General features: G+C 36.2%; 1 protein-coding gene across 7 annotated transcripts in view; it reads left to right on the forward strand.

The window, feature by feature from the left end:
* TRDN (triadin) overlaps positions 1-14,683 on the forward strand; it is a 225,288-nt gene that overhangs the window by 182,333 nt on the left and 28,272 nt on the right. For all 7 annotated transcript variants that reach the window (XM_059842181.1, XM_059842185.1, XM_059842183.1 and 4 more), the window contains 6 exons: positions 3,809-3,835; positions 4,925-4,972; positions 9,527-9,571; positions 10,324-10,341; positions 11,959-12,006; positions 12,895-12,915. In XM_059842181.1, the coding sequence (XP_059698164.1) occupies positions 3,809-3,835; positions 4,925-4,972; positions 9,527-9,571; positions 10,324-10,341; positions 11,959-12,006; positions 12,895-12,915 (207 nt within the window). The remainder of the gene's footprint in view (positions 1-3,808; positions 3,836-4,924; positions 4,973-9,526; positions 9,572-10,323; positions 10,342-11,958; positions 12,007-12,894; positions 12,916-14,683) is intronic.

Consider the following 14,683-nt stretch of genomic DNA (forward strand, 5'->3'; position numbering starts at 1 on the left):
TTTTTATAATACTGTTGTGTTACAGTTTGAAAAACCTTGACCTAAACTGTCTTATTTAAATTATGCACAATGATGTGGTCTCTTAAGTTCTTGGAGCTTAGGTTTGGAAGGACTAATGCCCACTAATTGGTCCAAAGGACAAATAGTTCATTTGTCTGTAGTTCAGAGAGCATGAACTCATATTTAGTAAGGAAATCAAACTTTACTTTTGTCATGATACATAAACTGGAAGGCATGCATTTCAAATTTTTATAATTCTATTAGAAGACTCCTGTTGATCTTGATCTCTCTCTTGCCCTGTAACATTGTTATAGATTAACCTTGTGTGTGTTGTGGACTCATGCAATGTCCAGTCCAAAACATGGTAAAGAATCTCTGTGCTGTCTTTAATGGAAAATAAACTAGGCTATTACTTTTGTCTAATGGAAGTAAATTCCTTATTTACAATACACCTGTAACTATCTAATTGGAAATAATTTTTCCCAGCTACAGCGTGGGTTATTATTCTGTTTTTCTTAACTAAAACAAGTACTTCTGCCATTGCTTTTATTTCCTGCACAACATATTCTTTTCTTACAGAATGTGCACGCTCACAGAGTTATTTGCTGTCTGAATGGCAAATACCTGTTACCCAGCTGGAAAATAGACGTTATAAACAAAAATCACATTCTGCTTTTAGCTTTATCAATTTATGGTTCAATAAAATGCAGGATTTCATTTCTGAACCTGTATCAGAATCTAATTTATAAAAATATGCCATATATAATTAATACCTTTGTGGCTTTCAGAATAGCAGGCAACTAAAAAAAAAAAATTGAAGTGAAAAACAGCAAGATATCTGTGAAGCCCGTTTTCCAAATTTTATTTAGAATGGCAGGAAAGACATTGCAAATATTTGCTGAGAGTAGAACCATATAATTTCATTGATCCAGTTCTTATGTAGCTTCAAATACTTAATCAAAAATCCAACTGTTTTCATTCAATTCAAATCTGACCTCCTCTAGTACAATTTAAGTGTTAAACAAATGAAGATAAAACACTTACTTAGGACTGAATTTGCTGCCATTGTGAACAATAAGTACTTTTTTACCCAGTAGGTAGTCCTGTTAGCTAATGACATCAGAACAACTATTTGAAATGAGACCAAGAGTTGATTTAGTCCAACACCCTCTCACCATCAGTGGCCAAAACAAAAAATGCTTGTTTGCACTTTCAGTGCAAGATACTTCATGAAGTGTGTGAGATTCCCAGAGGTGCATAACACAGCCTTTAATTTCTCACCCTTTAGGCTAAATTACATATACCATTACACAGTTTGCAGAGTGTGACCTGGACTATCATCTTGCTATTTTTACTAAGTAGAATAAAAATCAAGGTAACCATGTTATAGACAATTGTGATACTGTAAAAATGAATCTAATGGTCTTGGGATTTAATTTTCTGACTTTCTGCTTGGTCTATATGTCATTTGATTTGCATTTTTTAATGAGACAATGACACAGAAGAAGGATTACATTCATATTGAATTGAGTGAAATCACAGTTAGCAAAACATAAAGGTTTATTTTTATGGCCCAAATACCATTTCAAAATTTAGCCTTGATGTTTCGTTTTGGCTTTTTTTATAGAAAAATTACAGATTTTTTTAGAATTACCAACATTCTAGAGACTTTTAAATTTAGAATATCTTCCTTATTTCATCAAAATATCTGGTAGTAACATCTCTGAGTGTTATGCCAGAAATAAGGAAGCTGCACTTTCAGGCAAAGCGCAGAGAGCAGTAATCTCAGTCTTCAATCTGTCTTGATGCCCACATTATAGAAGTTTGTCTAATTAATGCCTCCACAGAAAAGAAGGAAAAGGACAACAGATACGTTCACCAACTTCAAGAACCAGACTTTAGCTGAGTTCCTATTGTTTCAAACATTCTCTGTGGCTGATATTTAGCATAAAAGGGGAAATAACTGTATTGGCTTCACTGGAAAGTTAAGGAGTAATGGATTTGTTTTGATTTTAGCCATATCTTATATAAGGAATTATTACAAAAGTTTGCTTGTAAAATTTGCTATGCAGTGTCAGTAGAGAGTATTTAAATTAACACTGTTCATATGTGGCCCAGCTCTGACAACTTTGGGTGATCACTGAAAGAGTTATATGGCACAATATTCTGTATTATTAGCTATTAGTTATTATTAGTTATTAGTTATTATAAGTCATTATACTAGCTACTGGTATAATGTTCAGATTTGGTTTAAATATTTGCTTTGAAATTCCTTTTTGAAAATTGAAATTTATATTCACTGAACATATCTCACTATGTCTTTTGACACAATAAAAATAATTTCCTATCCAAATTTCTGACATATTTCATGGAAACTCGGTTGCAATAGAATTTGCCTCAGCTTATGATGCTTAGGGAACTCCATTTTGGTTGGTTTTGTGATGTTAAATGAGCCTAAATTTACAGAAAGTTTTTTTTTGCACTCATAAAAATAACAAATGTGGCTTTGTCCCTGGACTTTTTTTTTTTTTTTTTTTTTGAACTCCTATTTCTGATTCCTCAGTTCAGAGCAAGCATATACACTTACTTTGTACCTTTACTCTTTATTACCCACAAAAATGTTCTGGGTTTTTTCCACTTTGTTCTGTATACCATCTCCAGTTGCTGTCTCCTTAAATGCCCAACAACTTGGATTAGAGACTGGATATAAAATGGGAGTGGATTTTATACTGCAGGGAAAACAAGTGAAACAGAAACCCACATGCACAGCAGTTTTTGTCCCAAGTGAGAGCTGGGGAGCTCAGGAGCTCAGTGAATCACAGCCTGGGAGCTCGCAGCAGCAGTTTTATTGCTTGTGCTGATGGAGCTGCAAAGGCAGCTCATCCCCTGCCCTGCTGCATCTCTCTGTGGGATTACTCTCTCTCACACACAGAAGACATGCAGGTGGTGGAGCCTTTTTTCTCTTGAAAACAACAGCTGCACAGCAAAAGTCAAGAAGAAAAATCCACCTGGAGGGCTAGGTCTTGACATTTCACTTCCTTCTGCAGAACCAATAATGGCATTGGGTACAACTGCCAAGCTCTCATATCTTTACCTGAGAAATGTTGTCTTAACATCCATGGAAAGTATTCATTTAGTTTTCAATTTTATCTCACCTGGGATTTTTTTTCTGGAAAAATGCAGAAAATTAAATGGCACAAAGTTTAGAAGTCACAGCACTGAAATCCTTTCATTTAGAAGCGGCTTAATGAAGTTAATGAACATTTTCAAATGTCTCTCTGCTTCTTGGAGTATCACTGAAGCCATCTGAAAGTCATTGCCCGCACAGAGCAGGTGCAATTGTCAGGGACTGTCATCTTTAGACTGCCCTCAGTGTTGTTTCCTCACTCGAGCTAAAATTTGTTTTCTGTCTTTGTCTGGTAGAGACCTCATGGTCTGAATTTGCCCTGTCTCTTAGTGGGCACTAAGTAAGGCAAGCACCTTACTTTGCCAGGTAGTTTCCCTAGGTTTGGTTTGTGGTCAGCATTTAGTGAGGGTGACTCAGCCCTCAGAAGAGGTGCAGAGCCTTCCCGGGGTGTTGGTACCAAATTTTGGCTAAATGAGGAATTCAGGGTGCCTATGTTCCGTAGCTAAAGTGTCCCATTTATGCATCTGGGGTGGACAGTGTAGGTGACACAAGATAACTGCTGCACACTTCAATACAGATTTCACTGAAATTTTATATGTCTAAAGTGTCACTAAGAAATGAACTAAATTCTGCATCACAGCTACAAAATTATTAAAATATTCCTTTTTTGTTTACTTCTAGCTACCTCAGAGAACCCGCACGAACACAGTAAGTACCAAGACAATATAGAATATTGTTATTTTAACTTTCAGAAGGAAGATATTTCCTTATTTTTACAAAGTTTTAGCAGCTTAAGGTGGAATTCATCAATACAAACTCACACAACATTTTGACTTATGAAACAGGTTTTCAAAGACTCATTCTGCTAATGCAGGACCAGGTGTGTTTCACAGGTTCCAGTGTGCATGGAAACCCTTTTCCAATTCAGCTGAGACCCACCCATGCCTTTTGTCTCCATGGCAGGTTCACACTGGGGAACAATCCAAGGGGCCACAGATGGGGAAGGGTCTCTGCAATTCTCTGGCCAGGCCTCTGGTCCAAGTTTTAGAGATTTATTTCTTGGTATGCTGCAATGCTTGCCTGCTGCACAGCTTAGACTTCAGAGCTACAAATCAGAATTAAACATACTTTTAACATTCCTCTGAAATATGTTCTCTCTCATAATGTTGGGATCTAGATAGCACACTGGTTTTAAATAGCACCAAATTGCATACACATTTATTATAATACAGAATAATATCCTTTATTATTACTGCCTCACAGTACATTTGTGGGATCCCCATACTGGCTAACATGAAGAAAATTAGCTCTAGTCCAGCCAAATCCAGGACAAAGAGAAACATGGAAAGTTTTTTTTCCTCTTTTCCTTTATGCAAAATACTGAACATTTATTTGTCATTCTTTACAAGAAAACCCCACTTCTGTTGCAATAAAACCTGCCATTGTTTCTATATTAAAGATAAGAGAAATTTTCTATACAGAAGATCAGTGATAGCAATCACAATTAATACTAGAAGGAACTCATAATTTTAGAAATTCTATTATATTTCTAAAAATCCACAGAAAATAATTAAACCACATTTAAAAAGTTTAAAAAGACTTTTCATTATTTTAATTTTATAGGGAAAAATAGCTCAATGTTGTTTCTTGAGAAATATAGTTATCAAAATATTCTTCTCAAGTCTAGAGGGAATATGTAATACAAAGTCATATTTTAAAACTATGATGGGAATCTTTTATTTTTAAAATCTTGTAGAAATTAAAAAGCCTTCTAATGTAGGGGTTCTTTTTTTTCAGAGCATGAACGTGTTAAACGTGAAAAAGCTGTCTCTCAGACTAAGCCAGGTAGGTTTGGTGAAGTAACCTCCACTTACAGCCTTATCCACTTAGTAAGGATATGTGTGGTCTGCAAAACTGGGACACTTCCTTGAGCAAGGCACAGGTGTTTTGCTGTGTGCCATTGTTTTTTCTCAGTGTCTTGGAGAGGAGCAAAAATGAGGGGGACGTTTATCTAAAAGGATTCAGCTGTCACAATTTTTGACTTTTTCTTGTGACTTTTCTCACTGGTGTAGTAAAAAGCATTAGCAAAACCCATTTCCCAGAGTGTGAGGAAGGAGTGCTTTAATGCCCTGCACAACGTCAAAGGGGCGCACTGGGAATTAACCCTTCTCAACCCTTTCAGTATATTAGTTATCACATTAGGTGAGTGTGGGCCCCCCAAAAAATAGAAGCTACAACCTCAGTACACACAGCAGTCAGCCTCAAGCTCCTGAAACTCAAAAGTAACAGGAGCTGAACTAAGAATAGCAATACTAATCCTGGACTGACTGTGCACTTGGATAAGCTGTAAATAATACCTGGCTGGAGCAGGAAAAAGGGTCTCCCTTTCAAACCAGGGCTCTGTTCTAATCATGTTTTTTGAGGAGGAAGGGCCTAAAGGATCCACAGCTGAGTCTGGTGTGAATTAACAAGACTAAGAGGGTAACCTGACAGAAAACTCAGCTATTGATGCTCAGCTTACATCACTCCTGAGTGGTTTCCCAGTCTCCACTCCAGAAGCAGTGGGGACTGGAAAGCAAGTATCCACATCCCATTGACCTTTGCTGGAAGTGCTGCTGTTTGAACTTCACATTGAAATGAAGTGCTCATGAATAAGTGATTGAAATAAACCATTTAAACCTTATGTATTCAATGATAAGCAAGCAGGCTTTATTTAATTAATTTTTTCCTTTTTTTTTAAGAAATAAATTTCTTCTATGTATTTAGTACTTTTCTCATTCATTTTTCTAATGTACAATATTCTACCTTGTAAGTTAAATATTTTCATAGACATTTTCAGGTTTCTGGAAGCCTTGAGGATCTGATTTACTGAAAATATATTGGTTTTGAGTCAATGGGGAAAAAATATTTCTCTTCTTTTTTCAAAGACACATAGGCTAGGCTTTTTATTTAACTCATTGATCACTTTTTGTGTATTAACAGCTAGCAGAATGCTTCAGGCATTAGGTGAATTCAGTCAAGGCAGGAACGAGGAAGCCAAGCTTGGTGGCCACAGTGGTGGGTTGCCTGAATTGATGACATAACCACTCACCTTTCCTGCTAAATGAAATCAGTACTGCTGCACAATTAATCCAATATCATCCACGTAGCTGCAGGAAAATAAATTTCCTTGGTAGGGCATTCTCAAACATCAGAGCACTGTGTCACAAACCAGTGTATTGGACTGATTAGGATTTTACTCTCGCACACTAAAGTACACTCCAGACCCCAAGCCCTTGGTATTTAGATGCTTGAAGGGAAAAAAAGATAGAAAAATGCTTGCTAAATTTCCTTTAGCATAAAATCTCTATTCTCAGATGATAAATTGTTGCTTTGGAGAACAGTGGCTGTTTTGAGTTTCACTTGATGACTGGAGGTATTAATCTGCAGGCACTGGTGGTAATAGTGCTTCTGCCTGCTGTGTGCCAAGGAGTGCTCTTGAGTTAACAGCTTGAATTATAAAAGCTTCATTCTGAACAAAACAGTGGCCTCCTTTTTCACCTTGATCCAGTGCAGCTTCAAGCCATTTTTCTTATGCCTCCTGCCATCAGACTTAGAAGTATCACATGACTAAAAAACTATAGAATTTCAGAAAATATATTGATCCCATAGGGAAATGTTTAAATTAGAGGGTTTTGTTTATGTCAACGAAGGCAAGTAAAGCAAAGGATTCCATTCCTGATGTAATTCTGCTGAAACTGCCTGCAATACACAGAGAAATGTTTACAGCCTTATTTTTTGCCATTTAAATTAGGTACATCAGGGAAAAAAAATTAATATTAATGCTTGTAGTGCTGCAAAACTGGAGCCCTGCAGAGCAAATAAATTCTCTTCAATGAAAGATTTCAGAACTTTAAACTTTGGGCTTACTCAAAATCAGGGTTTTTTTTAATATTCATAACATTTTTTTTTTACTCTTTATAGCTTCATGAAGTCCTCAAAATTGTTTAATTTTTTATTTGGAAGACTCCCCATGATGGGGTAAAAAAGAATACAGGAAAAATTAGAAATATTACTTCTGTTCTTGGCAAAATAATATGTATTATCCTAATCATATGGTTTTCTCTGCTTTTCCTCATACTGAGTGTGGTGAACTGATCAATTTTATGAAGCTTCCTGATGTCTTAAAGTGTATTGCCTTATAAAACAGTTCTCCTTAAGTCTGGATATTCTACTCCTTCAGTTTCCCTTCTGGCTACAACCAGTGGCTGGAAACTCAGAGAAAAAGCCAAGAAGCCACCACCTATAGTTCTGCCAGGGAATGCATCAGGGTGTTCTCTCCAGTGGAATCAGCAGACCAATATTTGCTGTGTGGTTAGGTTGCAGAATAGGTAGGTGAATGAATACCAAATAATTACTGTGTTCATTCCCAGACGAATGCAAATCCACAGGCCTGTCCAGTTTTCAAGATAAATTCATTCTGAGAAGAAATACTGCCCTTACTTTCAAATCAATCAGATGTGCCATCCACTCACAAACTTATTTCTTTACTTATTTCCTCACAGACTTGTTATCCCAGAGTTACAAAGCAAATATTGCTGTACATTCTCAGCAGAATTAGGAAGGAAAAGTATCTTATTTAGTGTTCAAAAGTGTCAGGATAATATCCAAAGAAAGAGAACCCTTTTTATTTTTACTTGTCATTAAACCAGGGCATATTACAGGACTTTTGTTTAAAGGCAGCGTACCAGGTTTTCTTCTGTATTGTTACAAAGAAAATTTAATGTCCCAATCTAAATCAGTGAAATTCACTGTTATATGTTAAAGCTCCTCTAACAGCAGAAAAAAGACACTTTCTCTTAAGTGAGAATAATAAGTTGCATCTTCAAGCTGCTGGTTGTGCTTTAAAACATTTCTAGCTCCACATTCACAGCACGGAGATGAGATTTTTAATTCATGGCTTTCATAAGAAACTGACAGTAACAATAGCTGAGTAAGGGTGATAAAACTGCCCTAAACTTAATACATACTAAGAGAAATTTAATTGATACATACCTGAAAACAAATGAAAAGCATAGCAATGCAGAGCTATGTCTAATTTCCAAGTAATAGAAAATATTAGTAACCGGAGAGCTTTATCCCTCCCTATATTTGACCCCATCAGTACTGATTTTCTTCCGGAAATAGACCAAACAAAGAAAAGGGGACCAAGAGATATCTGCCCAACCTGATCTCCACACTGTCATTGTCATCCTTGATCTGATGCCTTCCAGAGGTCTTAGTGGAAAGGAAGGGGCCAGAGGCAGTGGCTGCAAACTGCTTTCAACAAGAGGAATGGCAAATATAGTCTGTCTGTGTCTTAAGCATATTTAAGAAGAATTTAGGAATGTATGTGATTGTTGAAAGGTAGAGTTTAGGAGGGGAGCTTGAATTCAGTTATGGAAAAAGACATAAAATGGAGTAGAGCTATAAAAGGATGAGGTAGGGTGAATTTAAAATCAACCAAAATGGGCAGAGTAGAAATCTGAACATAAACATCCCAGTTTCCACCTGACTGGGACATTGGGAAGGTAAAACAAATCCCACTCGATTAGAAAGTGTAATCCCACCAACCTACTTGGAGAAGAGGAAGTTCAGGTCTGGTGGCCAATGTTGACATGGTCCACATCATCTGAGAATTGTGCTGAGCAAATCCACATGCAACTCAAGAGCATGGGGGCATGGGCAGCTTTTCCCATAAGATTAGCAGAAGTTAAGGCTGCTCCAAGGTCCTGTGACAGATGTCCAGCTAGGTCTAGACAGGCTTGTCCAGTAGCAGGTGGTATGGACTGGCATTTTGGACTGTCCCATGTGTCTCTCTGTGACCTGATACATGCTGGGGTGTCTCCATAACTTTTTCATCTTCCGAGTGTAGACGCATGGGAATACCTCCACCCATGTTTGTAGTTAGACAGTCTAGAAAGGTATTTGGAAATAGCAGTTAGAAAGTTGTAGTTAGAAATATTGTAGTTAGAAAGTTCTAGAAGGTATTTGGAAGTTCTTTGTGTTGTTTAATACCCAGCTGTTGGACTTAGACACTCAGGAAGGTGCTGCTGGCAAAGGTGTAATGGATGCAGGAATAGGATGGCTTCCACCTGAGTGCCTGCCTGAAAGATGCTGAAGGGTTTGCGGCTGTTTTCCAGCAGCTGAGACATCAGGCTCAGTAATTTACTTTTTCCATGAACATGATCTCACCATGCAGTCAGAACTCATAATGCCTGCATGCTGTTTTACAGTGCTGTAATGGTATAGTGATGGTGAAGACATGCATTTATTTTGTCATTGTGAGCCATATGCATAATATCACCTATAGAAATATCTTTCCAATTATATGAACCTGTGCTAACACATTGTGATTTTAATGCTGCTTTCATGATACAGAGGAGAAAATGAAACAACAAAAAACAACTCCTACTGAGAAGTCAGGTAAGAATAAGTGATTCTCCCCTGAATGATGGAGGGGGAGGGGGGTACTAAACACTATTCAGCACTCATCTAGTGTAGCATATTTGCATTGCAACATTTTTTACAGTGTTTTGAAATATGTAACTGATCACAAAGCCAAACCAGCGGAGTGGAAATTGCAGCTTCTGTTCTATTAAGAATTGCCTTTCCAATGATGAGGACATTGGAAAGGCAATTCTTAATAAAACAGAAGCTGCAATTGGTCAAGGTCTTTCAGCTCTTTGGCTGCTTGTTCTGGCCTGTCATTAGCCAGAGCTGGGCTAATGAAGTGAGGTGTAGCTGTAAATGAGACCTCTGAAATGATCCCAAATATGAGGATAAATTACCAGATGGATTAGGACTTTGGATCAGTCCTATGGAGAAAATGTTTTTGGGACTAAACTCAATCTTTGGGTCTTATCTGTGATTAAGACCTCATCGTTTTTTTAATGTAATGCTGACAGGGAAAAAAAAAATCAAGCAATAGTGAGTGTTCTAGAAGCTGTGAAGAGTCAGCCAGGGAATTATAGCATTCTCATCATCACTGGCAGTCAACACAAAGCTGTCTAAACTTTGAATGCTGTGCATCCCTGCAGAAGTAGGGGAAGCTAAGAAAAGTGAGAACTGACTCCGATAAAATGCTTGAATCTTAAAAAGAAAGGGGAAAAAAAGAGTTTATTTTTTCTTCTATCTGTATCTAACTATTACAATTTTACCTCTTTTGTCTTCTGTAGCCCAACCAAAGCCAGCAAGTATGTTATTCTTACCTTAATCAGAAAAATTCCTGTAAAATTGTTGGATACATGTATCTTTTTCTACTTTTACATAAGGAAGCATGCCCTTGGCAATTTCTAGTTTTGCTTTAAATCATAGTGTCTTTATCACTATTATGTCTCCCATTCCTTTCATTTAACATACTGTCTTGTCATTGCTATTTAAAAACCCTTTTGACATAACCAATTGCTTCAGTGCAGGAGTGAATTCATTCTATGTTTCCCATATCAAAAGTCCCATCAACAAAAATTCACAGAGAAGTTAAAGTATTTTAAAAATCACTATTAAAAATTACCTGGCTTGAATAAATGCTCCTGCTAAGTTAAAGAAAAAAATTGAAATTAATATTAACTGCATCCTGAATTCTTCTCAGTCAAAAAGGACTCAAGAGAGTCAATACCTTAACTTACCACACAGCCTGCTTATTGATTTTCTATACCTTTCACACACCTTCAGAATGCAGATTCAACTACAATAATAATAATTTAAACTGTCAATTCATTGCCCAAATAATTAAATTATCAAAAAAAATTCCAGATGTGGGAAATTAATCACTCTCCACTGAACCAATTTTCATTCATGCTTCATAAAAGCATTTCCCATTTGAAATTCTGTATGATGTCTTCATCTCACCATTTCTCAACTTGTCTCCCCACCTGAAATCAGAGCTACCAGGAGTTCAATTATTCATCTGAGTAGCAGAAAGTCTGAGGCATATTGCCCTTTTTTCAGAGGCCATTCACATTTTCAGCACTTTCCACTTTACAGCATGCTTTTGGGTCCTCATTTCTCAAAAGGAAATTGATGCGCAGTCCTTGAGCTGAGAGAACATCACCTGGAAACAAGGCCAGAAGAGCTGCCCATTGATTCCACAGCCATAAAATGTATTTTGGCCACAGTTTCCATTGCATAGCTGCTACTGTGCTATGAGATCTGTGCAGTGGGGTTTTTCCTAAGTCTGACTTTTGTTTGTTAGACCTATTTGAAAAAAAAAAAGCTGTTTCAACTTTTCTATTTCCAGCAACATAACATAAATTATAATTTTTTCAGTAATAATTTTGAGGTAGAAGGATGGGAGGAGGGGTAGGAAAACAGGCATGTGGACATAAGATGTATTTTCCACACCTAAATATAATTAGTATGTGTCCAAGACTTTGGGAATTCTGCTCAAGTGTATCTGAATCAAGAACAAAGGATGAGTGAACGTTTGCTGAGTTTACTCTGCACTCTCCTTTCCAATAATAAAAATTGAAAATGGATAAAAATACATTTAAGAAATTACAGATGAACCTACTAACTTACTTCTTTCTTAAGACACATGCATGACTCTTAGTAGATTAATAGCAGCTATGTTTGTGAAGCTTTGTGCAGTACTAATGAACTTTGCTATTTTGTGGCAGATCCCTCAGCTGATAATCTTTTAATAACCATTAATTTGTGGGTTTCTTTTTCAAAATAACGGCATTAAACAAGAGAAGGGGAATGTTTAATCCTGAAAAACATACATGCAATCCTTCTTACTAAAACAAAAAAAAGTGCAAAATGTAACTGAGAAACATTATGGCAATGTTGCTATGCTGTTGTTTTTTGTTTAGAGCATGAAGCAGTCAGACATGAAAAAGTTGTTCCCCTTACAAAACCAGGTAAGCACTCCTGCATTATATTCTGCATATTTGTTTTGAAAATGTTATTTCAAGAAATAGTGAAATACAATTGCATATGAAAAAAGTCAAAACCATTGTCCTGTGATGTCTTTTGATGTATAGAATGACCCTGACATGCCGTACCACTAACTAAATAGCACAGTACATACTTATAGTGCCAGCTTTCATTTTAAGATATAGATATATGTACACATCAAAGGTCAAATTTCTGCCTCTGTAATTCCATTGATGTCAAAGGCATATGTCAGTAAAGAATTTGAACTGCTTTCTGAAACTGCTTATTTTAAATTATTCCATTTTGCTAATTATTTGTGGGGGTCTGCCTTTTATTTGGCAGATTATTTTTCTTTAACACAAAAAGTTAACCTCCCAGGATGAGCAATACTTAAATTTTCATCCATTGCAGGTATCATATGATATAGTACTTAGATCTTGATCTGGCACCATCCACATTCTGTGGTAAATGTCTCTGATATCACAGCTCATGCATAGTCACACTTGCACATGACAGAGCAAAATTGATGCTGGTATAGGAAGGAGCATTGTTCAGTTTCACTGTGGACTATCATCATGGATTTAAAAAATGTCTGCTCCATGCTTCTTCCTGAGAGGAAATAAGTGAAGAATTAAAATTTTTATTGTTAATATTAGTCATCCTTAACTCTACCAAAACAATTTCAGTCCGTAATTTAGAACACCCCTACTAATATCATTCATTATTAGATTGTTATTAATTATTGTGAGATTAGTAAAAATATGTTTTGATATATGGAAACATATAGAACAAATAAGCCATTCTCTGCCATAACAATTTTATGCCAAATCTGACTGTTTTGACCATTTTTCTTTCCTCTTTTTACTTCCCAGTCAAACCAAAAAACACTGCAAGTATGTGTAATGACTTATTTCTTGTGAAATATAAACCTTCTTTTCAGATGCATGTTGTCTAAATTTGCATTTTTGCAATTTTCTCATGTTAGATAATGCTATTTTCTTGCTTATACTACAGATACTCTTGTATTCTGTCTGCTTACTGACAGCCGAACACAAAAAAACCAAGCACATTTATAATGCAATATTGTGAAGATGCAAGATTCAAACTCTGTTTGCAATTTTGCTCCCTAAAAATAATGTAAATTACACTGGTAGCAAAACTGATATTCTGGTGGGTTTAGATCAGATGAGTGTAGATGTATAATTTATATTTATGTAAATATACTGTTTATTGAAAACGAGAAAATAGCATGTAGCATAACTGAATTAGACAACCTTTTTCTTAATTCTTTTACCATTTGGAAATTACTTACATCGTTAATTCACTAAGCACGTGGTTGGCCTTCTTCTAATAAAACCTTTTTTTAATAAAAAAACCTAAATTAATTTAATAAGAGAAAGAAATATTTCTAATTTAGATTAGGTTTAAAGAGGATTCAAGGGGAATTTGTCACATTACAAAAACTTCCACTGAAGTCATGGGATAATGTCCTTTTTAAGGTCAGTTTTAAGGAAGGCTTCTGAACAGATGAAGACTGGGATCTATGCTTATTGTGGCTCATTACATACTGCAAAACATGGTCAGACATGAATCAGGAGGACAGTGTTTGTACTGCATGCTTTGAATTGTGAAAATGCTGAAGTATGAACCTTCACAGATGAATTAGTTGTTGCCTCTTTAGCACAGGATTTGTGGGGGGGGGTTTGGTGCTGTGCCTGGCACATCAAGACCAAACCATGTGTTATTCTGGTGGAAAGTAAGCTGATGACAAGGCAAAGAAAAAAGATTGACTTTAACTTCTTAGACCAGTCACCTGTGCTAAGTGCTTAAAGTAAGAGAGGATGAATCCTGCTCTGAAACACCTGTAGGAAAACAGTGCTACTCTGAATACCAGATGTAAAGTAAAAGTGTGAGCACAAGGTATCTGAAATGTGCTTACACTGAAGGATCTCCAACCCTGAACTGCAATGTTCTGTTTTTGAGTTCTTATTGCAAACTTATTACTTTCTGTGAAGCTGTCCATGGGCTTATTTCCATTTTTGCCAGTATTTTAAGAAAATTTTTCTCTATTTAATTCTATTATTCCCTTTTGCTCAGTCTTGTTTTCTCTGGATCTGCTTACTGACACATAATGTCTTCTGCAGTGATTTATCTGAGACCCAGTGCTGGCACTCACTACTATTAGAGGCTCATCACAGATTTAAGTGACTAATTCCTTATGCTTTCATCATAAAAATCACTGTCTATAATGCTTTTTTATTGAGAGCTATATTACCCTAGTATATTGTGAATATAAGGAATATCCAGGCTATTTTTCCTTGACCTTTTGCAGAGGGATGTTTGTACCACAGTCTTGAGCTTATACTCTGCTGCTTGAAATGACTACAAAGGTTAACAGTGCCTTTGGAAAAATGAAAAGAAAAAAGAAAAAGAAGGAAAAAACAGAAAAAAGCAGTCTTCTGGTCATTTTAAAAAGTAATTCTCTATACAGTAATTCTCTATACACTGCCCCTTTTTGAGTAAACCATCCTTGAATAGATCAAGCTTAAGATTTTAAACATCAGAGTTGTCTTTTTTTAATTTATTTTCTCCACTTAAAGGAGAGCACTTAGTTGGATCATGCCTTCTTTATTTATAGAAGTCTATATAGCTTTGCTTCAT

The sequence above is a fragment of the Haemorhous mexicanus genome, chromosome 3 (assembly GCF_027477595.1).
Source record: "Haemorhous mexicanus isolate bHaeMex1 chromosome 3, bHaeMex1.pri, whole genome shotgun sequence".
Taxonomy (NCBI): Eukaryota; Metazoa; Chordata; class Aves; order Passeriformes; family Fringillidae; genus Haemorhous; species Haemorhous mexicanus.